General features: G+C 40.6%; 1 protein-coding gene across 8 annotated transcripts; it reads right to left on the bottom strand.

Annotated features, from left to right (window-relative positions):
- Positions 1 to 737: 737 nt before the first annotated feature.
- On the bottom strand, positions 738 to 26,042 carry LOC149316072 (nuclear transcription factor Y subunit alpha). 8 transcript variants are annotated; one of them, XM_089514740.1, is made up of 10 exons: positions 25,937 to 26,042; positions 18,896 to 19,008; positions 15,014 to 15,100; positions 12,340 to 12,486; positions 10,711 to 10,842; positions 10,241 to 10,346; positions 8,068 to 8,234; positions 6,764 to 6,937; positions 5,455 to 5,547; positions 738 to 3,598 (listed from the first exon to the last, which is right to left on the bottom strand). In XM_089514740.1, the coding sequence occupies exons 2-10, from the start codon at positions 18,968 to 18,970 to the stop codon at positions 3,545 to 3,547; spliced, it is 1,035 nt and encodes a 344-aa protein (XP_089370866.1). In that variant the 5' UTR covers positions 18,971 to 19,008; positions 25,937 to 26,042; the 3' UTR covers positions 738 to 3,544. The 8 variants fall into 8 exon arrangements, with proteins under 8 accessions (XP_089370866.1, XP_089370872.1, XP_089370871.1 ...); XM_089514746.1 differs by having other exon boundaries at positions 8,068 to 8,216; XM_089514745.1 differs by having other exon boundaries at positions 15,017 to 15,100.
- Between the last annotated feature and the right edge of the window lie 23 nt (positions 26,043 to 26,065).

Below are 26,065 nucleotides of genomic sequence, written 5' to 3'. Positions count from 1 at the left end.
GGTAAGTACATATCTAGTATACATCCCACCAGCTTTGCTACCTCATTCCCGTAAAATGTTTTGGACTGCTCCAAATAAAATACTCTCCCAGATAACTCCTTGCCATCAAGCAACTGACAACCTAGGATGTACACGTTTCCATGAAAACACTGCTAAATACCATACTGATTCAGGTTGAAGCAACTACTTACTGTTTACATTTAGATTATCTCTTGAGAGCCAAATCAACTTTGAAAACACTTTAAACACGCAATTGTTATCCTGTGTAACACATCAGCTGTGTAAGCAGGGAAGCTCTTGAGCTTATGAAAAAGCAGCATTACAACCTCACAGTACTAAAAGTATGGCTAAAATATCTTATGTAGACAATGATGAACTGTTACTCAAAAATAGAACTATGTTGGTTATTTGGAATAAGATACAGAATTATTGGGATGTACTGTAGATAAAAAAAATTCAGATAAGACTAGACAGTCTTAGGTAGCCAACTGAAGCCACGCAACTGGAGGTCACTCAGTCTGATACACAAAAATTAGCATGCATTAGTCTTGATTATGCAAGTATAAATAGATGATAGGGGGTTTATTAGATACAAAGAGAGGTTGTGCCCCTTGCAACTACAATTGTTTGAAAAAGGTGCCCTTGTTCTTATAGTGTTTTATTACCCCTTTCTTTACAGTTTAATTTTTTAACTATCCAAATAGAGTATAAGTATGTTTAGACTAGATGCCAACATATATTTTACAAACATTTTATTGGCTGGATAGTGTACACAGTACTTACAGTTGTATCTATTAAAGACAAAATACACTTCAAAATGCAGCATAAAAAATTATAAACTTTTGAACTATGTACAAACCTTTCCTTACAATTTCACAAATATCAATGCACCCAGCCCAAGAAGTTTCACATGCAAAATATTTCAAAAAAGTTTAATATTGGAGTTTGCTACTCCACCCCATTAAGTGTCACACTGCTTTACATAGGCTCAATGTTCTAGTGCTTTTTAGGTCAATAGAAGAATTTGTATCTTTTTTTCAAACGCATTACAGGTCTATCCTCAATTGTATTATTGTTTGAATATTTACTTCTAATTAAGAACTTGCATTTGGTATAACTTCCACTTTAATTTTTATTCAGGAACTGATCATTTTGTGACATGTTCTAGTTTAAGTCGTCCAATATTAACTAATATTTCAAAATAAGTTTGACTTACACTATGAAGTCTAAACCACTGGTATAATAGATCCTATTCGGTCATTTTACACCATTACAGAAAAACCTGACTACAGGAATTCTCTAGAGACCAAAAATTAAATAGCTGTCTGCGTCATCTACATATAAGTATCACAAAAACAATTTAATTTTTAATGTGGGGAAAATAGTGACAACTAGGTTGTTAAGTTGTAAATGTCTTTATGATTTTATACACACAAAGAATTAGAGAACCTTGATTCCCTCAATATCCCTGTTAGCAGTTATAAAACTAACAACTGAAAAGGAGAACTATGGAAAAACATCTTGAATCCAGACTATGAAGTATTTCCCCCTCACCATGCATATCACTATTTCAGAACATATACCAATGCTTTAAATATTTACAGCAATTCTGAAAAACAATAATCCCTCCCTCAAAAGCTTTCATTGTTCCTTCACAAATACAGTTACTTAAAGCCTGCATTGGATATTTATTGTAAAATCCAGTGAGAAGTGCTGTAAGGTATTGAAGTAGTCAGGTGAAGAATGCCACAATGGTAACTAAAGGCACCTAGGATGCTGAAGTTGCTGGAGTGAATTGAAAGGCTAGTAGAGATTTAAACACAGCCTTTATGTAATTATAAAAATCACACGGGTAGTTGATGCAAAATGAAACAATATTCTTCATTCACTCTTCCAGCTTAAGTTAGGGCACTGGCACTCTAGATGACCATAAACTGTTTAAAACTCTTCTTCACAGATTTTTATGGTGTTTTCATCAAACTCATTTTATTGACCCTTCAGCTATTGTCTAGGTTTTTTCACTAACACAAAACATTTTCTCTCTCAATTCCTTCCATCAGAACTGTTAATTTTAAGTAATGAAAAATGAATCTTATGAAGGTGTTCTTCTCCAAGCCATGGCAAGGTCATGTGATGAATTAATTCTTCCTCCCTCATTGGAAAGAGCTATTGCCAAACAGTGATTTTTCTTCTGAACTCACAAGACCCCTGTTAAAAACTAAATGCTCAATATCCAGACAGCACCTTTCTTGCTACTGCTTTAATCATCTTTCAAGTGATGGGCCTCCTCCAATTACCTTTCCCTCTCAATGCTGGTAAATGATGCAGACTTAAACATAGATATATGAATAAATAACAGTAGAACACAGTGGCAGCTGGATGACCTAAATGAATAGTGCAAATGTGAAAAAGGCAGCAAGGTGAGGCTTGCAAGAATGATTTCCAGATCCAAATTTTTGAATTATCAAACAAGACTAGAAAAAAAGCAAAAGCTACATAGTGCTTAATCACCCAGCTGATAAAAACATGAGGGGCAGACACAAGAGGAAGAGGACAAAGTGACTTTCATATCAGAAAATGACAGCTACAGAACTGTTAAGTGCCCAGTTTACAAATATTAAATATCAAAGAGGAAAAGAGTCCACATTAATTCTTGGGTACACAGCTGTCTGAGTTAACAGCGGGATATAATGATGAATGGTTTGGTTTAGGCAATTATGCGGATCTAACATCTTAACCAATGCTCACAAAACTATGTCTAATCCTCCTACCCTGGAGAAGACAACTGTGCCAAGGACAGGACCGCTTTGCCTACCTGCAAATAATTCACTAGCTTATGGGAAGAGCAAGCCAGTAGTTCTATGACAAGAACCACCATTTCAGCTACTGCATGCATTATGAGCTTCAACACCAGCCTGTTCTCTCCACCAATGACCACTCCCATGGCAATCCCCCAGCTATCCTTCAGAATGTGTATACTAGATGGATATCTGATGACCAAGACTGGGCAATATTTCCTAAAAAATGTTCAATGTTTGTCAAGAGTTTTATCTGAGTTGATGCTTCTGTAGTGAGACGCTGTGCTGTCAGAAGACATGAAGGCTGAGACTAAAAAGGTTACATTGAGAAAACAAAACAATACCAGCTCTGGCTGCTCCAAGCATTAGCATTTCCTCTGGGTTTGAAGAACCATGGCTTGTAAATGCTGTAGCTAGCCCTATTTTGTGCCAGTTATTGCTGAGACAGTGGCAGTTCAATCTGGTCCACTGTTACTGTCAAAGATATTAAAGGTACGTTGAAGCAGACTTTTCAGCTCCCTGGTCTGACCTGGGTGAGTAGAGAACAAACGTTCACAGTCATTTCCGTTGGCTGATACCACTGCAGTTAAAAACCTAAGATGATCCACTCACTGAGTGTAGTATTTGTTCTGAAAAAGAACAGGCTGAGTAGATGGCAAATTTTCCCATTTAGAAGTCTGTTTGATAGGTAGGATAGGGAACAGTTGCAGAGACAAAAGGTATTTGTCCAGATGTTTAGCTGGCTGTTAGGATACTCTGATCATCTGTGTCATTGCTTCTTCATTTGCCTGGCCAGGATCCTGTATGGGGCGGAGGGAAGGTTTTGTTATCCACGCTATCTTCATTAAAGTAACCAAAAACAAACAGTAGTTAGCCATTTAGGGTACACACCCAAGTTTAGTGCAAGAGGACTGGTAGGCAACCCACGGCTGTGTTACCCACTCTCCTGTAACCAAAACACTGCCAGCCACTTTCCCTTGCTATTCAGCTATGGACTAGATGGCAAGGGACAGATTTCCATTTCCCCACCACTAATAGTGGCAGAGTAACAGCCATCTGGATCTAGACTGCTGGACAAGTGGTAACAGTATTATCTTACACCCCTAATGATCTCATCCCTGGATACCGTGTACTCCTAGCCCAGCAAACACCTGTTTCACATTCAGGGAGGAGCTATCTGCTGAGGTGAGACAAGTTTTTCCCTTCTCCATTCCATCAGGAAGAGCCTTTGAAAGTGAGGACAGTCACAAATATATTGGGAGAACCCAGTTTTCAAAGCACTCCCTAATCTGGGCAAGCAGGAAAAAGATGTCTTAACAGCCCTCCCTTGTGTACAGTGATATGGGTGGGTGAGAAGATAAGATGTCTACACTCCAATGGCCATACACATCTGCAGTCAACAAATCAGTGCTCTTGGGGGTAAAAAAGGGTGCCTATCCTTGTGCTATAAGAGCTGTGCAGGAAAAGGTACCCCTTAAAGTACCACACAATAAGCATCTTGTGTTCATGTATAGAATGTGCCACCTATGCTATGTTCTTGCCTACTAAAAGAATCAGCAGAAATCTGACTCTTTTTCAATATCTGTGAATAAATGCACAATACAGCACATTCAACCATGACATAGTCCACCAGTGGACAACTGGCAACAGAAGGGTAGCATCCTGGTCCCAAGAAGCTGACTCTTTTGTTTTGCTGTTCCCAATTCCTCATTTAGTATTATTTACCTATATGTTAACAATTGTGTCACACACAGAAGTGGGCTTCACTGCATTTCACTTGCTCTGTCAGCTGCTATCTCCTAATCCCTTTCATTTAGACATGTCAAGAGGACTGGAGGTTCTTCCTTTAGATTCCAGGAGAGAGGGTGACACCCTCAATGAATAGTTATAACTTGCCACCATATTTTGAAATAGGTTAGGGGTGTTTAGTTGAGGTGGGGTTGCTGGGGGGTGGGATGGGATGTAACAACCCTTTTCTTCCTGCCTCTCACAAATATATGGAAAACTCAATAGTTGCCTCAGCAGGAAATGCAGATAAATGCAAAGTATTCTATGTTTACAGACACTCTCTATTATGAAACAGTATAATCTGAAGTATCACTCTGTCATCAATCACTGCACAAAAAGTATTGTGAAGAAAGGTGGAAATCCTGTGGTGGGGATTTTACAATCCAATCTTTTAGAATATCTAAATCCAGCACTTAACTATACAATGGACTGGATCCCTTAAGAAAACAGTTTCTGGTTAGAAATGTTACTAGCATCAGTTCACTAAGTACTGGAATAATGCCTTACAATTTAAAACGATTATACAAACCAAATCTAATCAGCTTATCAACTTTGCAATTTTGGTTTAATGCTATCAGTACTAGTTGGAAATCATACAGCTTTGTTGGTCACAGATTTTATCTGTATAGTAATCCAGCTAGTACCATAATCTTTACTGGTGTTAAAGTGTCCAAGAAAAGAACAAGTGTGGAGTGTGCATGTTAATTCATGGTAAAGTAGCAAACCTAAGGTCTGCAAGTTTAACAAAGTGAGAGCAAATGGCAGATGTTTTGAGTTTGTTTCTAACTTTCATTCAATGATAAACTAGATCATATGCATAGAAACACTGGCTAAAATACAGCACAAAAATGAAGAGCTTTTTACTGACCTGCATTTCCTTTTCTTTTGGAGAAAAGAAACGTCCACCTTCTCCCCGCTTTCTTGCCATAGCATGCCTATGCCGAGACTCATGCAGGTACTTCTGCAGATGACACCAATAAAATTGTAAAGATAAAAGGAATGCCTTAATGTTATCACATATACCCCTCCCATTATGGGGCCACAAAATCTTAGCAAAATTGAAGGGAACGCATTTAGAGAACCAAAACATTTCAGATCCCCACACTGCTTGTAAAGCCCCCTTATCCAGTGTTCGCTATTAAAATTGCTGAGGTATGTTTTAAAACAGAAATGATTGCAGCAGACTGTGTCTTCTTATGGTTGCCATTCTGTTCTCTCGTGCCTTAAGCTGCTGATAGGCACACAGGTTAACCAGATACAGCCACTCTCCATCCAGGTATCCTCCATAATGACCAAGAGGAGAAGTGGAGCTTGAAAGCAAAGTTATCAACAAAGATTATAGAACCATAGAGTTGGTAGAGATCACAAGGACCATCCATCCCAACCTCCTGCCATGCAGGAACACAGAATCAAAGCACCCCCAACAGATGGCCATCCAGCCTCCGTTTAAAAACCTCCAAAGAAGGAGACTTGTTGAACAGCTCTTGCTGCCAGAATGTTCTTCTTAATGTTGAGGTGGCATCTCTTTTCCTCTAGTTTAAATCCATTATTCTGGGTCCTATTCTTTGGAGCTGCAGAAAACAAACTTGATCCATCCTCAATATGACATCCCTTCAAATATTTAATCAGGTCTTTCATATCACCTCTTTGCCTTCTCTTCTCCAGACTAATCATATCCCGCTCCCTAAGTTGCTTATCACAGGATTCTCTGCTGTCATTTATAGTCAAACCTGTGACCAGTTAAACTGCATCTGGGTCAATCATTTATTGGTTTTTATTGTTGTGTGCTTTCAGGTCATTTTCAACTTATGGTGACCCTAAGGCAAACCTATCATGGGGTTTTCTTGGCAAGATTTCTTCAGAGGGGGTTTGCCACTGCAATCCTCTGAGACTGAGAGGGTGTGACTTGCCCAACAGCTAACTAAAGCCCAGGCCTGATTCATTGTAATGCAATATAAAATAAGGCATTCACTGCCTGAGTGAACCACTTTACAACTTGACTATAGTATGCTTTTGAGTCCAGTATTATACATCACACCCATTACAACTAAATGAAAAAAACATCAGAGGTGAACGAGAAGAGTTTCTGCTTTAATAGGAATACAACCAATTGCAATGGCACATCACAAAGATTAATCACATCCTGATTTTTGTGAATGTTAAATTTTTAGCCTCACCCTCCTCTCTTTAGGAATTTTCCCTTCTGCTTCCAGCTTGGCTCTTGCTTGCCTCCTCTTCAGAATCCGGTGGTACTGCTTAGCATTCACATACAAGGGCTCCTCTTCGAGCATTTCTGCTCCAGGCAAAGGTATCCTCTGAATAGCTGGCACTGATCCAGTACCCGGAACCATCTGCATCAAACCAAGAAAGTAATCTGATAAAATCAAGACATCACTCACTAGAAATAACATATAAATGACAGGTAAGAACTGAAAATATAATAGAGCTGGATTTCTGGAAATTAGAACTAAAAATAAAAATAAAAATTGGAAAAACAGTTTGAGATAGATGTTTAAATCCTGTAATATGATAATGCCAAGAGCATGATAGCTCAAGCAATAACTATGTTAATTCAATGAAACTAGAAATATTTACTGCAACAAGCCAAATACCACGTCTGTTGTTGTGTGCCTTCAAGTCATTTAAGTGTCACTAGGAGGGTGTGGGCTGTACCAAGTGACACCTTAAGGGACAGGGAGGCTGACAACACTGGTTCCCAAAAAACTACCTTTTTTGCAGAAATAGGCTGTGGTGTTTGCTTGTGTCCCTTTAAAACCCAGGGGAAGGGATGGTGTGAGTGGGGCAAGGTTCAGTGGGAGGAGAAAGGAGAAGCCTCAGGTTTTTTAAAAAAAATAAATTTTAAATTTTTTAAAATTTTCTTTAAAAACATTGTATTTTACAAAATTTTCACTTTAACCACATGTAACAACATATAAATACATATAGTTTTAATTTTGCTAGTTGTTTATGTCACAACTATTACCATTACATTCAGTGATTATATAGGAATTATGATTTATGCTTAATATTAGTACAAAACATTACTAAGGATTCTGTATGGTGGGGCATGGGAAGAGGTCAGTGGGTGGGGTGACACCATGAGTTATTGCACCGGGTGATGCCAACCCTAATGACGCCACTGAGTGATATCTGACTTATGGCAACACTGAAGTGAGCCCATCACAGGATTTTCTTGGCAAGACATGTCCATAGAGGGTTTGTCCTTGCATTCTACTGATGCTGAGAGACTGTGACTTGCTCAAGGCCACCCAGTGGGTTTCCATGGTCAAACTAAGATTTGAACCCTAGTCTCTCAGTCCTAGTCCAACATTCAAAGCTCTAGTGTAAACTACAACAACAGATACTAAATACAACAATTTTTTATGAGCAAAGCAAAAGATTGCTAAGTAAAACAAAGAAAGTTTTGTTCTACTGATTCCATCCAGCAAGGGAAGGGATATTAGAAACATGCAATACATACCATGACCATCCCACCAGAATTAACCACATTTCCAGCAACAGGCAGCGTCACAGTTACCGTCCCTTGTCCACTGCTGGTTGTGTTGGTATTGGCGCCAGTCTGAACTATTTGTGCTCCAGCCAAACTGGCTGCTGGAATGGTGATCATGCCTGTAACAGGGACTGTAACTTTAAGAAATGAAAACAAAACGAAACAAAAAACATACACAAAAGATGAAGGGAACATCATTAGTCCCACTTCAGATTCATTTGTTCTGCCCTGAAACATACCTGTGGATTTATTAACTTTTTCAGGAGACTGTTGAAGAGATAATGAGCAAATTCACCCACAATTATGTTAAATGTTAACTCTGAATATCTACTGCTCAGGAGTAAAACCAAGAGGCACATATTCTTTTTAACAGCTGTCTCAAAATTAAGCAGATGAATTATTTGCTAATGCTATTAAGAGTTCAGTTGTGGCATGCACTACTGCAGACAACACAATCCAAAACCACATACAACCATTTAGACAAATAAAAACAAACCACATACAGTAATTTCAAAAAATGAACTAAAACTACAACTAGGATCATCTATATTCTACCTTGCATCTTCTTGCAAGCCGCCTTGGATCCCATTTTGGGAGAAAGGCGGGATATAAGTCCAGTAATAAATACATATTTACAATATAACCTAAGATCCATACTGATGCTGCTACAACCTGATACACTCCGCATTTAAAACATTTCAGCATTCCTTTTAAAAAGGATTTCTGATCCTTTATGAGTCTGTAAATAAATCTGAAAACAGACTGGCAGTGCCTGGAAAGGGACAAAGATTAGGTAGCATCCTCCTGTGGTCAGACATAAATTTACAAAATTTCTAAATTAGCAGAAACTTGTTTTCTTTTAATTTAAGCAATTCAAAAAGTGTATACTGTATATATTCATCTATAAGTCTAGAAATGTAAGTCAAAAAATTGACCACAAAAACCAGAGTCAACTTATCCATGGGTCAGTGTTAGTACTGTACTTTAACTCTTATTTTAAAAAATGTACCATTCCCTGGTGAAAGGCAAGAGTATAATCTTTCCTGGAAGCACTGACCCTGCTTTGTTCTCTCACCCATCCAGCCTTTAGGATGAGCACAAAAAGTTTTGCCTGCTGGAATTTTGTTAAGTTCTTTGGCATCGTTTTCCTTTGCTTCATCCTTTAGATCTTTTGTTACATGCCCCTAAGTTTTACCCTCGACTTATCCATGGGTCATATCAAAATCTACAATTTTGGCCCCAAAACCTGCCCTTGACTTATGGTATACATGAGGTTGACTTATAGTTGAGTATATATGGTAACTCTTCAACAAGATTGAATCTGATTTGCTCACCACCAATTTCAAGTACACACACTTCTGTATTTGCATCCATATTTTTAAAATTTGTATTCCTTTGCTGTCCATTCTCTAATCTTTACACCACAAAATTCAGCAATTACTTGTATTTTCTAAAAATCACCACCACAGTCAGGAAAAATATGTCTTTACAAGACATATGTAATTTGTGTCAATTGCTGAAATGTTTTAAATGCTGAGTGTATCAGGTTGTAGCAGCATCAGTGTGGATCTTAGGTTATATTGTAAATATGTATTTATTACTGGACTTATATCCCACCTTTCTCCCAAAATGGGATCCAAGGCGGCTTGCAAGAAGATGCAAGGTAGAATATAGATGATCCTAGTTGTAGTTTTAGTTCATTTTTTGAAATTACTGTATGTGGTTTGTTTTTATTTGTCTAAATGGTTGTATGTGGTTTTGGATTGTGTTGTCTGCAGTAGTGCATGCCACAACTGAACTCTTAATAGCATTAGCAAATAATTCATCTTTATGTCAATTTGTCACAATTTAATTTTAATTTCCTGCTGAAACCTTAGAAAATTTGACCTTCATGAGAAAAAAGTATTCAGGAAATGGGCACTTTTCATGACACAAAGTATCATCACCATAAAAATACCCAACCATCAACACAGTAACACAGTAGCCAGAACAAAACAGGACTAATATTATTTACCAGTAAACTTAACTTCATAATCTTTCTGACTAAAAGCCAAAAACACAAATTAAAGACCATGTTGCCCTGCCAATGGTAAGCATTATTTTAGAAACTGTCATAGCAGTTTGTAGCATGGAGAATCCATACCTTGTTGGAGAATTGTTCCATCAGCATTCACTGGTTGATAGACAATCGTCTGGCCCTCTGCGGTCTGGGCTACCTGCTGTCCCTGAACTGCAATTTGTGGCTGGGTCTGCAAGTACAAATGTGCCATTAGATAAAACACTACATAATATAGAACAATCATATCTTGTGGCTACCTAATTTCTCAAGGGGAGAGGTCCCTTATCAGCCTGTTTTCAAAGATGTTCTTGGGCACTGCAGTCCAGTGGTGGGAAGAGTCTAAAGCAAAAGAGAAAGTCTCTTATTCTTACTGCAAATAATGATACTACAGAGTTTTCAACCTTTGGTGTGGAAAAAAGTTCTATAAAAGCTTGGAATCCACACCATGATGGTGTCACAGGGAAGGAGTCATGGTCATCTGAGGAATTCCTGGACTTGAGGTTTCTGGCCCCTCGGTATCCTTGCAAATCTCTACCCTCTATTCAAATGTTTACCTGTGTCTGTCCAGCAGTAACTGCAGTCTGTGGCTGCTGAATGATGATCTGCTGTGTTTGGCCCTGCTGACCTTGAACCTGCACAGCTTGACCACCCTGAATCTGAATCTGACCAGGTTGGACCAACTGGATCTGGGGAAAAATAAATGGGGAGGGGGCAACTTTAGAGGCAATACATCTAAATCTAATATTGGCATTGCCTAAATATTATCAGATAAAATTCAAAGATATAGCCATGTTAGTCTGTACCATCAGTATGTAGAGAGATCTTGTAGCACCTTTGAGACTAACTGAAATAAATAAGTTGGCAGCATGAGCTTTCGTAGACTTAAGTCTACTTTCTCAAATGCATCTTTGGGTCTGAACAGACAGACCAAAATAAAGCTGCTTTGGATTACTTTGGAGGTATGCTGTTTAAATGACACACACAACTTAAGAGACTGGAAGCTACGCCAAAGCCACACACCATTCCTAAGGACTGGAGCTCAGCTTTGGTGCAGCTTCTGGCTTCTTAAGATGCATGTGTCATTTAAACAGCATACCTCCAAGGTGACCTGAAGCAGCTTTATTTTGGCCTGTCTGTTCGGGCCCTTTCTTTCAGTTAGTCTCAAAGGTGCTATGAGATCTATTCTCAGATAACTTCAAATTAAGTCAAATCTGCCTTTTATTCCCTTTTAAAACAGAGACATAAGATATTATTTCTAAACATTGACAAAAGTTAAGCTAATGCCTATAGGAGCCTTGGCCATACCACTGTATATCTCATCAACTAATCCACTTTTTGCCAAAGGAGTACAGCGCGCCCGCGTCGTATGCGGGCGCGCTTTACGCAGCTTGAGCATAAGCGCTCAAGCCGTGGGGCGCGCGTGGGGCGGAAGGGGCAGCGCGTCCCATTCAACTGAATGGGTGTGTGCGCCTGTTGCGCCCCGCGCGCACGAGCCCCATTGTTTCCAATGGGGCTTGAGCATAGGCGGAAATAGCCTTACGCGGAGGGATCCGGAACAGATCCCCGCGTAAAGCAAGGACACACTGTATTATACAGCAGAGCTGGAATAATACATTAAAACCTTTGACCATATTTCAGGCATATAAAAACGGATTCTCTCACTCCCAGTTCTAAGCAGGAATGTATTCAATGCACTAAACCACATAAATCTTTGAAAACGTTGGTAGGGAAGGAAGGAAGGGAGAGCACAAGTGAGCATGGTAAAACTACTGTAGCATATTCTCTAGAAGCAAATGTCTCTTTCTTTGTAAAGATTTGAAAAAGCAGAGCAACATTAGCCCACTGTAGTGATAGGAAGTACATTTAAAAAAACAGCTGGGTCAAAAAGAAGTTTCCTTGACTTTTTTTCATGCACTGCTCCTTTATACAAAATCTTATTGCTGTTGATAATTGTCCTTGAGTTGATATGCACACATGGTGACCTTATGGATAAGACATCTCCAAGACTCCCTATCCTCCACTGCTCTGCTTAGTTCCTGTAAATTCATACCTGTGGTCTCCTTAATAGAATCCATCCATCCATCTAGCATGTGGCCTTTCACTCTTTCTACTTCCTCCCACCTTTCCTAGTATTATTATTTTTTTTTCAAAACCTACAGGTCATGAAGTCTGGGCATACTGACCTGCTGAAGTCCTTGTGATCCTGAAACTGGGACTTGCATAATGGTCTGACCTTGACTCCCAGGTACTGCCTGCACCATAATGGGCTGACCAGTTGATGTGATCAGCTGGCCTCCACTCACTTGTACCATCAGTGGTTGACCCTGTACCTAAAGGACAGGAAGAAAAAGGCAATGAAACAAAAGTCCAATATGCCAGTTAAACCAGGAATTGCAAATTGTTCAGACATTGTACAAAAAGGCCACAGTGCAGCAATAACAATATAGTTTCATGCATCACAGCAGGCTCAGACTTCCAGCACTGATCACTTTAAAATGCTTGCTTCTCAAAATTTTTCACCTCTACCTTTGCATTACAGACTAACAAAAATGTTAAGTCTGAGGAAGAAACAATCTGTCAGCAATGCCTATATTGATAGTAAACAAATACTTACAGCCAAAGCCCTGTACAGACAAAGAAGTTCACATTTGGTTTTTATATTTTACTATCTCATCAAATTACATCAAATCCTGTGGAACTTGAAAGATTAACAGATGTATTACAAATAAGCTTTCACAGGCCAGAATTTATTTCACTATTTTTAGTAGCACTTCCATATTTCTTGCAATACACAGTTGTATTGCTAGTAAGAAAGGAAAGGAGAAATTTGCAAAACAAAGCAGAAGAGAACATTGTAACATCTCCTCCTGCTTTTGAAAAGAGAAAGATTGCAAAGAAGAAGGCGTCTAGTATCTTTGTGTCAAATAGCTCTTGAGTAGTAAGTGGTGAGAAATAAAGAAAAAAATGTCACAATCCTACTGCCAGACTTTGGCCAGAAACACACAGGCCAAATAAAATGGCTTCCAGCCACTTTGGGGGAGTAGTGCTTACGTGACACACTCCCAAAGTGGCTGGAAGCCACTCCGAGGCCACACTAAGGGGGTAAAAGCAGGGCCTTTAAGGAGTGGAAATAATCTGGCTCCTGGCAGCCTTGGAACTGTGCAAGAAGGCCATGCAGTCACTACAGTCCCAGCACAATCATGGCCAGAGACCGTTCTTTATCAGCTGTCTTCTTCACCCCTTTGTTTCTGATCAGTCTACTGATTGGTGAAAGACAAGGTTAGGAGACGGTGCCCAAAAATATTAAGAAGAAACTTCTTGGTTTAGGCCTCTCAATTGAGGCAGACCAACTGAGTGGCAGGGTCATCAAACATGTCTTCAACCCCTCCACCAAGTGTATCTTTCAACTTTCCTAATCTATAAGGAAGAAGTACACTATTCAAACTGATGGGGCAAATAGCATTTACCAAGTTGAGAGTAACATGTAACATATCAGACCCAATACAAGTACTTTTAAAAGATGTGGCACAAGGAAATAACTCATAGGCTCTTACATAGGACCTATAACCCATGTGCACAAGGGCAGTTAGAGGCTCCCAAATATAATGTCTCAAATCCTCTCCTGCATTTGATTGGCCATTGGAGCATGCCAATGCACCAGTGTCCTTGCACCCCCAGGGAGGAAGCTGCAAAGGTTGTGCCAGCAGCTCTATTTAATCTTGACCTCACATAACAGTCAGGACTTCTAGCACTCGTAGTTCAAACAGACCCCTGAAATCATGAGATCTGAACTGTCTTCAGTGCACAAAACGAATCAGGCACCTAAAAAGATATATTTATAAAATGATTCCGACAGGAGAGCTGCCAATCATGTTATTCACTCAGTACTATGAGGCACGTAGAAATGCCATTATGGGGGGCAAGCCACTGAGTTTCCTGGTCCATTGGCCTTACCTAAGTCCCCACAGGCTTATTACTGTGGAATTTCAGACTAATTCATGGGGAGCTAGCATTCATTTAGGAAATGAACAACCAGTCAGAACAAAAGACAGATAAGATACATTTGGGGGGGGGGGGGGGGGAATCTATCAGAGAAATCAAGAAATTTTTCCCAAGGTGCTTACAACATACAGAAGAGATGAACTGCATAATGAAAAATCCAAGCTAAGTCAACTCCATGCAAGCAAGCCACTTTAATCACTCTAGAACTTAGAATATATTACTGAATTTTAATTCAAATAATTTAGCAAGCAAAAGAGCAAGCCAAACCAGCAAAAGCCACTGTAAAGCTTTCTGTGGTATAAAGTGATGATTAACAAACCACTTGATAATACTGATCATTTACAAAACCAACCAACCAAAAGTTAAAAAAAAAATGCTTTTGACTGTCCAAGCATATCTCAAGTGAGATGATCTTTGCAGTGACATTATTTCACAAAAACACAAATTGGGGTTTGAAATATCTCTCAATGAATTTCATTTTTAAAAATCTTATGGACCATTTTCACACAGATTGTTTTTCAGAAAGAGAAGCTATAACTAAAGGTTGCAAATCTTCAGCTCTCTTCTCCACCCCCAATTTCATATCTTCATATTTACAACAGGAAATTTTGCTAGAACTAGATTTGCCACATGCATTTTTAACTGGAAAGGGAAGACCAGCTCTTAACTATTTTGTTAATTTTACTGTTACCCATCTACAGTCAGCATAAGCCATGGCTGTTACAAAGCATTAGAACTGCCACTATTTTTCTCTTCCTATTTCAAGCCCCAGTGCAAACACAGCATCAGATGTGAGATGATGGGGAGGGAGTGATTCATGCAGTGCTCACACAAATACAACAGATAGATCACCACTACCTGGAGGGTCTGGACTTGCTGGCCTGAGGCAGATGCCACCTGAGCCTCAGTCTGTAACTGGACAGCAGTGACACCGCCCTGCTGCTGGGAACAGGAACAGGAAGAACTTGAAACTTTGTAGGAGGAAAGGAAGAGCTCAAGACAAGAAACATCTGTGAGGATGATGGGCTCTATAAGGGGAAGAAACTGGGCCACTCTTAATATGAGGATCTCTCCAATGTTTGGTCTGAATAATATTCATAGATAAAGACAGAAAAAATACTGTGATGCTGTTGCCCACACTAAACATGGAAGCTTCTTAATAAGAAGTCTTAGATTTTGGGAGGTATACAACATAAATAAAGAGGTGATGGGAGGATCTGAAGTCTAAAGAACAACTCTCAGCACCCCGTAACTGTATCATACTTAAATCAGTACATCTTGTACATTGTGGTCCTAAGACTTTGCTCAGAACACCTTACCTACATTAATCTGCTGCATTTTATTCCATATACTGCCTTTACTCCATATACAGAAGCTTTAAAAACAACCTGAGGAGTGAAACAGGGATGCCTTCGGGCACCCACCCTCTTTAACATCCATATGAACGATCTGGTGCCTTTCTTATCTTCAGTTGATTCTCTTTCTCCAGTTATCAGGAACAGAAAGATCTTCATTCTGATGTATGCAGTCGATTTAGTGCTCCATTCCCTATCTTGTTTGGTCTCAAAAATCTATTAAATGCTTTCAGTGTCTATTGTCAGCAAGAACACTTGTCAATAAACTACTCCAAAACCAAGGTAATGGTATTCGGCAGAAACTCTCCAAAGCACAAATGGATCTTAGACTAACATAACATGGAACAAACCCAACTATTCAGATATCTGGGCATAGTTTTCAGTGAGTCCCTTTCTTGGAAAAACCATAGGGAGGCAGTAAAACTGAAAGCTGACAAAACAGCCAGAGCTTTGTTGAAATTCTATTTTTCCAGGGCAGCCAGTTGATTGAACCTGCCTTAAAAAAATTTAACAGCAAAGTTATCGCCCAGATGCTTTATAGTGCAGAAATATGGGGATCAGATATCCACACTGGCAAAGCCTTGGAAATACTACAAAATAAATTTCTCTGAAAGCTCTGCAATTTACCAAATGGAACTCCTGCACCTTTTTTGTGCACTGAATTTGGCTGCCCTTCAGTTAAAACAAGAATAGATTTTACACAGATAAGATATTTTAAACATATTGCTACCTTATCAACTAATCGTCTCCCAGCATTGTGTTACTTGGAAATGTGCAACAACCAGTTCTGGAAATCAAGTTTTCAAATTCTTTCACAAAAATATAACTTTTCTGAGCTGAACGCTGTTATTGGCATGGATCAGAGGCAATTAAGAGAATGCCTTCTTTGGACTGATTCAAGAAAAGATTTGCAGTCTATTAGGACCTCACAACTCTCCTTTTGGTTCTCCTTTTTGAAGACTGAACATTTTAGAGCCAGATATTTGACTAAACTCAAGTCGCCTACTTTAAGAATTGCCTTCAGAGCTACGACTTCAAGTAATGCCTACTGCAGTTCTAGACCGACGCTACAACAAAGTGCCTTTTGAGAACAGACTATGCATTTGCAGTCAGTCTCAGGTGGAGGATATTGTTCACTACTTGTTAATTTGTCCATTGCACAGCAACCCTAGAAAGAAATTTTTAACACCCTTGCTGACAAACAAAAGTGGGAGCTCCACTGTTGATTCAGTCCAATTCCTTTTGAGTGATACCAATGACTATGTAACACATAGAGTGGCTCTTTTTGCCATGGCTGCAAAAAAGATTAGAAAGAGAGTAAAACAAAATTGCCATAAATAGCCATGGAGGTGCCAAGTACTAATTCGATTTTATGATTTTATTGTATATGTTTACTAATATTCAGGAAAGATGTCTCTTTTTCCTTTTGTCCTTTTTAACGGTTAACTATTTTAACTGCACACTAAATGTTGGGACATTTTTTGTCCTCTATATTCTGTGCCTTTTGTTTTAAACATTTTATGCTTTTTGATAAGCTCTTTTTGTCATGGCCTTTGGCTAGTATAATAAACATTAACTTGGCTCCTAAATCAGTAAATCTTGTGCATTGTGGGCCTAAGACTTTGCTGAGAACACCTTACCTACATTAATCTGCTGCATTTTATTCCATATACTGCTGCATTTTATTCGAAGCTTTGGCCTTGATCTTAGGATGCCTTTATAGTGCTAATAAGTAAGGCATAATATTACTATCGTATTTCAACTAAAAAAAAGCTCAAAGAATTACCTACTACAAATACATGTTCACGCCCATGCACGCACACTTTTTTCTTTCTTTTTAAAAAAGTTTCATAAAGTGAGGCTAATTAATGCCACTTAGTTTGGATGTCAGCTAAAAATTCATTTCAGAATAAAGACTTTTCAAGATTTCCCCCACCCACCCCCAAGCCTTATAATAGCACATCAACGTTGATGTTGTTGAACAAAGTTGGAATCATTTGTAAAAATGGATAAAAGAAGTCTGAAAGACAAGGTTCTTCCAGTAATTACTGTGATTGTGATGTTTTATGTTATGACCTATAAAGACCTATACGGCCTGACTCCAGGCTATCTGAAGGACCATATCCACCTATGTGAGCCTGCCAAAGCTTAGATTTCTAGGGAATGACCTTCTCTTGGTCCCATCCTGTGAGATGACCTTCTCAGCTGCTGATCCTTCCCTAGGGAGACTAGCATGACTCTTTTCTTTTTAATAGCATCCCATATTATTTTTATCTTATGTTTTGTTGGTTTTTTCCTTTTTTTTGCAGAATTCATTTTAAAAAGGTAACGGCTGACAAGGTTGTCAAGTCGTGGCCAATCATAGGAGCGGTGCTCATTTCCATTACTAAGCCAAAGAGCCAGAGTTGTCAGAGACTACTCTATGATCATGTGGCCAGCACATGATGGTGCTGTTTACCTTCCCACCGGAGTGGTTCCTATATATCTACAGTGGACCCTTGGTATACGCTGGGGTTTGGTTCCAAGATCTCTCGTGGATAACAAAATCCATGGATGTTCAAGTTCCATTAAATATAATGACGTAGCAAAATGTTGTCCCTTAAAAAAATGGAAAATTGAGGTTTGATATTTGAAATTTATACTTTTTTTGAACATTGTCAAACCGCGTATGCTTGAATCCGTGTATAAAAAAATCCATGTATAAGAAGCGCTGACTGTACTTGCATTTGCATGCTTTCAAACAGCTAGGTTGGCAAAAGCTGAGACTAGTGATGGGAGCTCACCCCATCATGCGGCAACCAGGCCTCAAACTGCCAACCTGTCACTTCTGCAATCAACATGTTTTTAATTCTATACATAGCTTAACTGCATTTCAACAATAACTTTTTGGTATGTTTTTACTGATGCTTCTGTATCTGATTTCATCTGTATCTATTTTAATTTATGTATGCTACCTAAATCTCTACTTTTGGAGGAAAATCAGGATATAAATGGAAACAATTACAGTCGCGCCTGTGTTTTCGCGGTGGATCCATTACGGACCCCCCACCGTGAAAACGGAAACCCACAATATTCAAGCCCTATTGGCTTTAATGGCAATGCGCCCCTGTGGGCGCACACCACAGGCACGTACCCCATTTTAAATCTCTCCATTTGCAACTCATGAGGAAGCGAGGGGCGTGAATTCAAAGTCCGCACAAACAGAGGGACAATGTATCATTACTTAAGGTGTCTAAAAGAAATCTGGAAATTAATCTATGGAAAGAAGATTACAATGATCATTTCAAATCATACTTAGCAAGGAATTTGTCTATTCTTATTGGTTTAAACCAAGTTTAAGAATGAAAAGCATGAATTCATAATCTAAAGTACATTCCCACACCTGTTGCTGAATTTGTCCAGCTTGCACAACTATCTGTTCTGTTGAGCTATTGCTGTTTGTTGTGTACTGCTCCATGGTTTTCTAAATCCAGTCCTCTCTCCTCAAATGGAAACCTAAAAGGTAAAAAGAGAATATTAGTTTCACAAATTATGAAGATTAGATTTATTTTATTGCAAATGAAAAAAAAAAGAGAATTCTTGTAATTAAAAAATCCTCCCTGTCAAAAATTGCATTGCTGAAAATATAGGCAACACAACAACAACAAGTCAATAGGCTTTTGATATCCGCTGTGTTTTGGTTCCAAGACCCCCCTTGGAAATCCATGGATGTTCAAGTCTCATTAAAGACAATGACATAGTGAAATTGTGTCCATGATATAAAACAGCAAAATCAAGCCTTGCTTTATGGAATTTATGTCTCTTGGGAATATTTTAAAGCTGTGGATAATTGAATCCATGAATAAAGAATCTGTGGATATGGACTGTACTTCTGACACTCTTATGCTCAGACAGTAATACAAATAGCAACCATGCACATTACTTTGGTTTTTAAGAGGCACAGGCTTACATCAGCTTAGAGACTGCACACAGATCCAGGGACCTGGGCATAAAAATGTGGTTCATACAAATTATTAGAAGTTCTATTGAAACATTCTGTCAGCTCTCCATGGTACAAAAGAATTCAAAGACATGCTGTGTTAGCCTGGAGAATCAGTAGGCAAAGGGATTGTGTAGCACCTTTGAGACTAACGGAAAGAAAGAAGCTGGCAGTTTAAGCTTCTATAGCATCTGAGGAAGTAAGCTTAAGTCTACAAAAACTCATGCTACCAGTTTCTTTCTTTCATTTAGTCTCAAAGGTGCTACAAGAGCCCTTTGTATACTGTTAGTACATAAGCATTGTTTCCAGGCTTAACCCAACTATCTTCTTCCAGAATCCAAAGACATAACCCGGTTAGTCTGAAAAATCAGTATGCAAAGGGATCTAGTAACACCTCTGAGACTAACTGAAAGAAAGCAGCTGGTAGCTTGAGCTTTCATAGACTTGAGTCTACTTAAACATGCATCTGGGTAAGTAGATGCAAGTGTAGGAAAACTCATGCTACCAGCTGCTTTGTTTCAATTAGTCTCAGAAGTGCTACAAGATCCCTTTGCTTTTGTTAATTGCCCCCACAGTGGATGAGACTTCTCCAAATCCCCTATCCTCCATTTCTCTGCTTAGGTTCTGTACATTCATACCTGTGATCTCCCTCATTGAGTCTATCCATCTGACATGTGGTCTTCCTCTCTTTTTACTACCTTTCCTAGTATTATTATCTTTTCTAACGAGTCCTGCCTTCTCATGTGACCAAAGCACGACAACCTCAATTTGATTATCTTAGGCGGGGTACAGACCGCCGCTTTGCAGCGGTCTGGCACCGCCGCCAGAAGGTCCGCGGGGGAGCCGGAGCCTTCAAACGGCCCGACTCCCGCGCGGACCGAAAAAAGAAGCTCCAAAATGGAGCTTCTTTTTGCGTCGCGTTTGCGACGTAGCGAGGCGCCAGGGGCGCGCTCGCTACGTCAGCAGCGGCGCGACGCGTCTGGACGCTGTGCGTCCGATGCGTAAAGATGGCGGCGCCCATGTAGAAGGGGCGCCGCCATCTTGTACGGACGGAGTCCGTACTAGACCATGGGGCGTCTAAAAGAGACGCCCCTTTTTTAAAATGGGACGTCCGGAGGACGTCCCAAATGTCCGTGTGGAAAGCCCCACAGCTTCCAGGCTTCCTGATCTTATCAGGGGCCCATTTGTCTGGCTTTTTGGTTGTCCCTGGTACCCTTAGCACTCTTCCCCAGCACCACAATTCAAATGAACTGTTTTGCATTTTGATGGTAAAAAAGCATTGCTTCCCCAGCCTTACCCCAACTATCCTATGACCAATATGGCTCAGGACCAGGCTATTTGGCAGACCGTATCTCTGAGTATGAACTGGCCTGGGCTCTGCGATCTTCAGGAGAAACCCTTCTTTCAGTGGCACAACCCATCACAAGCATGGTTGCTTGGGACACGAGAGAGTGCCTTTTCCATGGCCTCCCTCCTACCTTTTCTAGGCTGCATCCACACTGCAGAATTAATCCAGGGTGACACCACTTTAACAGCCTTGGCTCCATGCTATGGGATTCTGGTGCCAAAACAAACTAAAGTTCCCAGAATTCCATAGCATAGAACCATGGAAGTTAAAGTGGTCTCAACACAGATTAATTCTGCAGTGCAGATGCAGGGTTAGCATCATTGCCTTTTCTAATGATGTCATGCCTTCTCACGATGTGGTCAAAGTAGGGCAGCCTCAATCTAGTCACCCTGACTTCCAGGGTCCAAAACAGACATATATCGGATGTAGGGTTGCCATATCCCGGTTTCTGCAGGACATTCACAGTTTTTAACTATTTCTGAATCTCCTGGCTCGGATTTGAAGCCAGTCTTGGCTCCTGCCTCCTTCTCCACCGCTGCCTCCTGCATGCAAGGCCTAGCTGCCTTGCTAGGCCTCGCTTGGCTCGGGGAGGGAGTCTTGGGGTGGGGCCTCCACCACCGCCTGCCATGCAGGGCCTCAGCTGCCCAGCTGGGCCCTAAGGACAGAGGCTGCCACAGCAGACTCTCCTCCACCGTCTGCCGCGTGGGGCCTCTGCCTAACAACTTCACATTACACAATCCACAAGTTTGCCACACTTATAGTCCAACAGAAAAAGAAAACTTGATTTTAAAATTTGTTGAGAGAAAGCTGCCTTTCTCAAGTTAGGAGAAATACTAAAGATACGCACCATGCATGCTAGTTCTGTGATGTGTGAAGAAACTTACATAGGAAGCCAGAGTTAGAGATTATCAATACAATGCTACAGCCACCAGTCATCAGTAATGCTGAGACAAATTTCTAATTATTTTGCCATACTAAATACTAACATGATGACTAAAGGGACAGGTTTGCCTTTGCCTCTGAAGGAGGGACAGTGCCAGTTTCGCCTGGGACCCTGGTCCTCACCTAAGGTTCAAAACACACTGCAGAAATAATCCATATTGAGACTGCTTCAACTGCCCTGGCCAGAGCAGTTAAAGCAGTCATTATTTAGGACCTCCATCACCATCCTGAAACCACAGATACAAGCTATTTCAACCATAAAAATCATGTTATTGTTCTTTTCTGCAGAAGTTACATCTTTTATAATTTTTGCACTGGGTAACACCAAAACATTCAAATCAAATCATATTACACTTTTGCTTCCATTCATGTTTTGTGACTTGATAATTCTTTTGGCATCCTGTTGTAAATGAGGATCCATGTTTATATGCCATGGATTTATATGCCATGGATCTTATGGGAGTGATTTTGGGGTACAATGTAAAAATAATCCAAATCCAAGAAAATCCCAAGCCTAATGTTTAGAAAATTACTTGGAGAAGCAAAATGTGTGTGTGTGTGGGGGGGGGCACACACCATGGCTCCCACAGCACATTCTCATGATTTTAAATCATGGGATCCGAAAACACTGGGTACTCTGGCTCCAAATGAAAGCAGAGAGACTGGGTAGTGGCTTCACTTCTGTGAAATTCCTTTATGTCTGAGACATGTCCACACATGAATATGATCTTTGGAAGATAATGCAGGCGCTATTTGCGCTAATGTCTTCAGACAGGTTTAAATTGGTAGAATGGCAAATTTAGGACACACAATTATAATCTCTAATGTTTTAGAGAGTATTTAAAAATAAACTTGAATCACTCTGCTTTACATGTTACCTGCCTACACTTTTGGCATAAAGAAATTGTCTTCTACTATTTCCTTGATAGCAAATGACGATTCTGATTTTGTAAAGTAATTTATTTTCAATGTAAAAAAAAGGTTCAACACTGGTTCCCAACCTTTGGCCCTCCAGATGTTTTGGACTTCAGCTCCCATAATTCCTCACTGTTGGCAAAATTGGCTGAGTCTTCTGGGATTTGAAGTCCAAAACAAGTGGAGGACCAATGGTTGGGAACTATGGTGGTACAACAAAACAACTGATATGGGTAACACACACAGCAGTTTTGCAGTTGCTTTTTATTTCTAGCTACTTTGTATTGTTGCTGAACTCTATGCACCTGTTTGTTGTTGTGTGTCTTCAAGTGACTTATGACAACCCTTTCAAAGGGTTTTCTTGGCAGGTTTTGTTCAGAGGGGGGTTGCCTCTGCCTTCCTCTGGGGCTGAAAGTGTGTGACTTGCCCAAAGTCATCCAGTGGGTTTCTATGGCTGAGAAGGAGTTGAACCCTGATTTCCAGAGTCATAGTCCCACATTCAAAACAATACACCACTCTCCTATGCACTGTACTCTTCAGTTAACTTTCATCAAGATCAGTAGGTCTCACTTCTAACTTTAATTAAATCACTGTCTGAAGCACAAATAGAAAACTGTACGTACTGAAAATATAATACTGCACAAAAAAGAGAGGCTTTTAAAAGTTTCTCTCAACAAATGCATTATGAGATACCATGAGATAAGCTTTCAAAGGGCCTTTAGAGTGCATGTGTAGATCGTCCTGAGGATTTTATAGAAGAACAGCAGTCTTTCCCAAACTTCAGATCATATCTCACAAGGAACCAAAGTTCTTCTGCCAGTACCTGAATTGGTTCATTATACTTAAAACAAAATACTTCATTACTTAAACGAACAACATTTTTAGTTTTTAAGATGCCATGCAATTCCTCATTATTTTGCATTACACCTTTACTGAGGATGCAAATCTATGGTACCTGAAACAGCATTCAAAAGGCCATAGTGTCTCATCACCAAGGGTGGAAGGAAACTTGCATTGCCCTTGCTCCTCTGATGCTGGGGTTCTGTCAATAAAGGCAGAGGGGAGGCATTCTGGCACAGGAGTGAGAAGCGCAGTGACCATTTACACCAAGTAAAGAGGGCAGATTTTCACAAAATGGTATGTGCTAATTTGTATATACAGTGCAAAATGCGAAATGATTTTAATAATTACACATAATTTAGATTTAATAAATTAATATCTAAAGTAATAATTTAAGCATCTTGTGAGAGCAGAGCAGTATGCCTGCTGAGTCAGCTGTCCAGGTGTTTACTGCAAGCAAATTCAACCTTCATGGTTCTTTTATCTTTAAATCAGACTTGGATTGAACAGCACTTCAGAGATCTGTCCTTCACGGAGAGGAGAAACAGATGACTCCAAAGCCTTCCCTTCCCGGCCTATCAGTGGTCCAAAACACACTGCAGAAATAATCCAGTTTGAGACTGCTTTAACTGCCCTGGCTCAGTCCTAGAGAATCCTGGGAATTGTAGTTTGTGGCACCAGAGCACTTTGACAGAGAAGGCTAAATCTCTCACAAAACGACAGTTGCCAGAATCCCCTAGCACTGAGCCAGGGCAGTTAAGGTGGTCTCAAACTGGATTATTTCAGCAGTGTGCTTGGACTTGTGTTGGAGTTAGGGCACAGTATTTTCCTTATCATGCAACTTGTAGGGGGCTAATGGTAAAAGTAATGAAACACTCCAAAGGTCACTTCCCTCTGTGTTCTGCCCTGAGCTCTGTAGAGCTTTGGAAAAGGCAGTCAGTCCCCCCACATTGATCCTCTGTCCCAAGCAGTGATCTACATTTATACTTAAGCTATTCTCTTAGACAGGGCTTTGTAGGACACAGCTCCACTGACAGCAAACAGTAGAACGGTCTCCAGCAGAGACAAGTTACAAAGTAAGCTGTGAACAAGCAGCAATAGCAAACCCGAAGGGTGTGATAGTTGGGTGGGATATCAGTCTTCAGCACCCTACAATTGATTAGGAGAGAGGGAATAAGGAGATTTGTTTAGATAAAACATCTGGTATAGGATCCCATCATGAAACAGTAGATGCACAATAAACACATCATCCAAACAAATGGTACAGCTAAGCTTTCCTAGATTCAGCTCGAGGTCCAGAATGGAAATGGGGTGAAAGAGAAACATGAGACTTTGCATCACTACTTGAGATTAATTCTTCCTCCCGCTGCAAACCTATCAGTTTAATGGGAGAGCTGTATGGCAACTATCTACTGCAGCACAGAGTTGCTTACGTTAAAAATTACGCCTCTCGTTTTCTAAATGTTTGAACAATAATTTTGTTTCATCTAGTTATACAGGAATCCCACTGATTTCAGGTAGCCTTTTATCATTTACCCATAAGAAAACAATAATATGAACCATTATCCTTCCAGGTTGTAGTCCAGGTAGACAACAGATCACAGTCCCAATGGCACTGGAAGATACATGTTTGAGACCAATCACATCACATGTAATGGGCAAAACCAAAGCAGCTTCGTATTACACAATCCACAAGTCTACAACACCAGCCCTGCTGAGACACATTTCTAGTGATGTTGCCATGCTAAATATACTAACATGATGATGAATAAAGGGACAGGTTTGCCTTTGCCTCTGGAGGAGGGTCAGCGCCACTGTCGCCTGGGACCCTGGCCCTCATCTAAGGTCCAAAACACACTGCAGAAATAATCCAGTTTGAGACCGCTTCAACTGCCCTGGCTCAATGCTGGGGAATTCTGGGAACTGTAGTTTTGTGAGGCATTGCGCCTTCTCTGTCAGAGAGAGCTCTGGTGCCACAACAAACTACAATTCCCAGGATCCCCTAGCACTGAGCCAGGGCAGTTGAAGCGGTCTCGAATTGGGTTATTCCTGCAGTGTGTCTTGTGGACCTTGGGTGAGGCTCCGCTCTGGGCCCCGCAACGAACTCCAGCTCCCAGAATTCCATAGCCTTGAGCCAAGACACTTAAAGCGGGGCCAAACCGGGTTATCCCTCCAGTTGGACGCAGCCGCCGAGAGGGGCCAGCCGAGCAGGAGGGCGCCCACCCAGAGGCCGCTCGCCCGGCCGCACTGGCCCCTTGGCTGCTGCTGCTGCTGCTGCTGCTGCTGCTGCCGCCGTGGCTGGCCCTGGCGCGGCCTCCTCTCTGACTGGCCACTGGGCCCCGCCAATCCCGGCTCTTGGGCCGGCGCTCGGGGGCTCCATATTGGCTGCTCGCACTCACCGTGCCTCGCTCCCCCCCCGGGTTCGGGTCCCGCTCTGATTGGCTCCGCCACCGGCCCCCGAAACCCAATCAGCGCCTCCACTCAGCCGCCGCACAAAATGGCGCCCAGCTCCCCCCCCCCCCCGCGGA

The sequence above is a fragment of the Sceloporus occidentalis genome, unplaced genomic scaffold (assembly GCF_023333645.1).
Source record: "Sceloporus occidentalis isolate IW3139 unplaced genomic scaffold, rSceOcc1.0.p SCAF_3, whole genome shotgun sequence".
NCBI lineage: Eukaryota > Metazoa > Chordata > Lepidosauria > Squamata > Phrynosomatidae > Sceloporus > Sceloporus occidentalis.
This window is presented reverse-complemented; position numbering and strand designations above follow the sequence as displayed.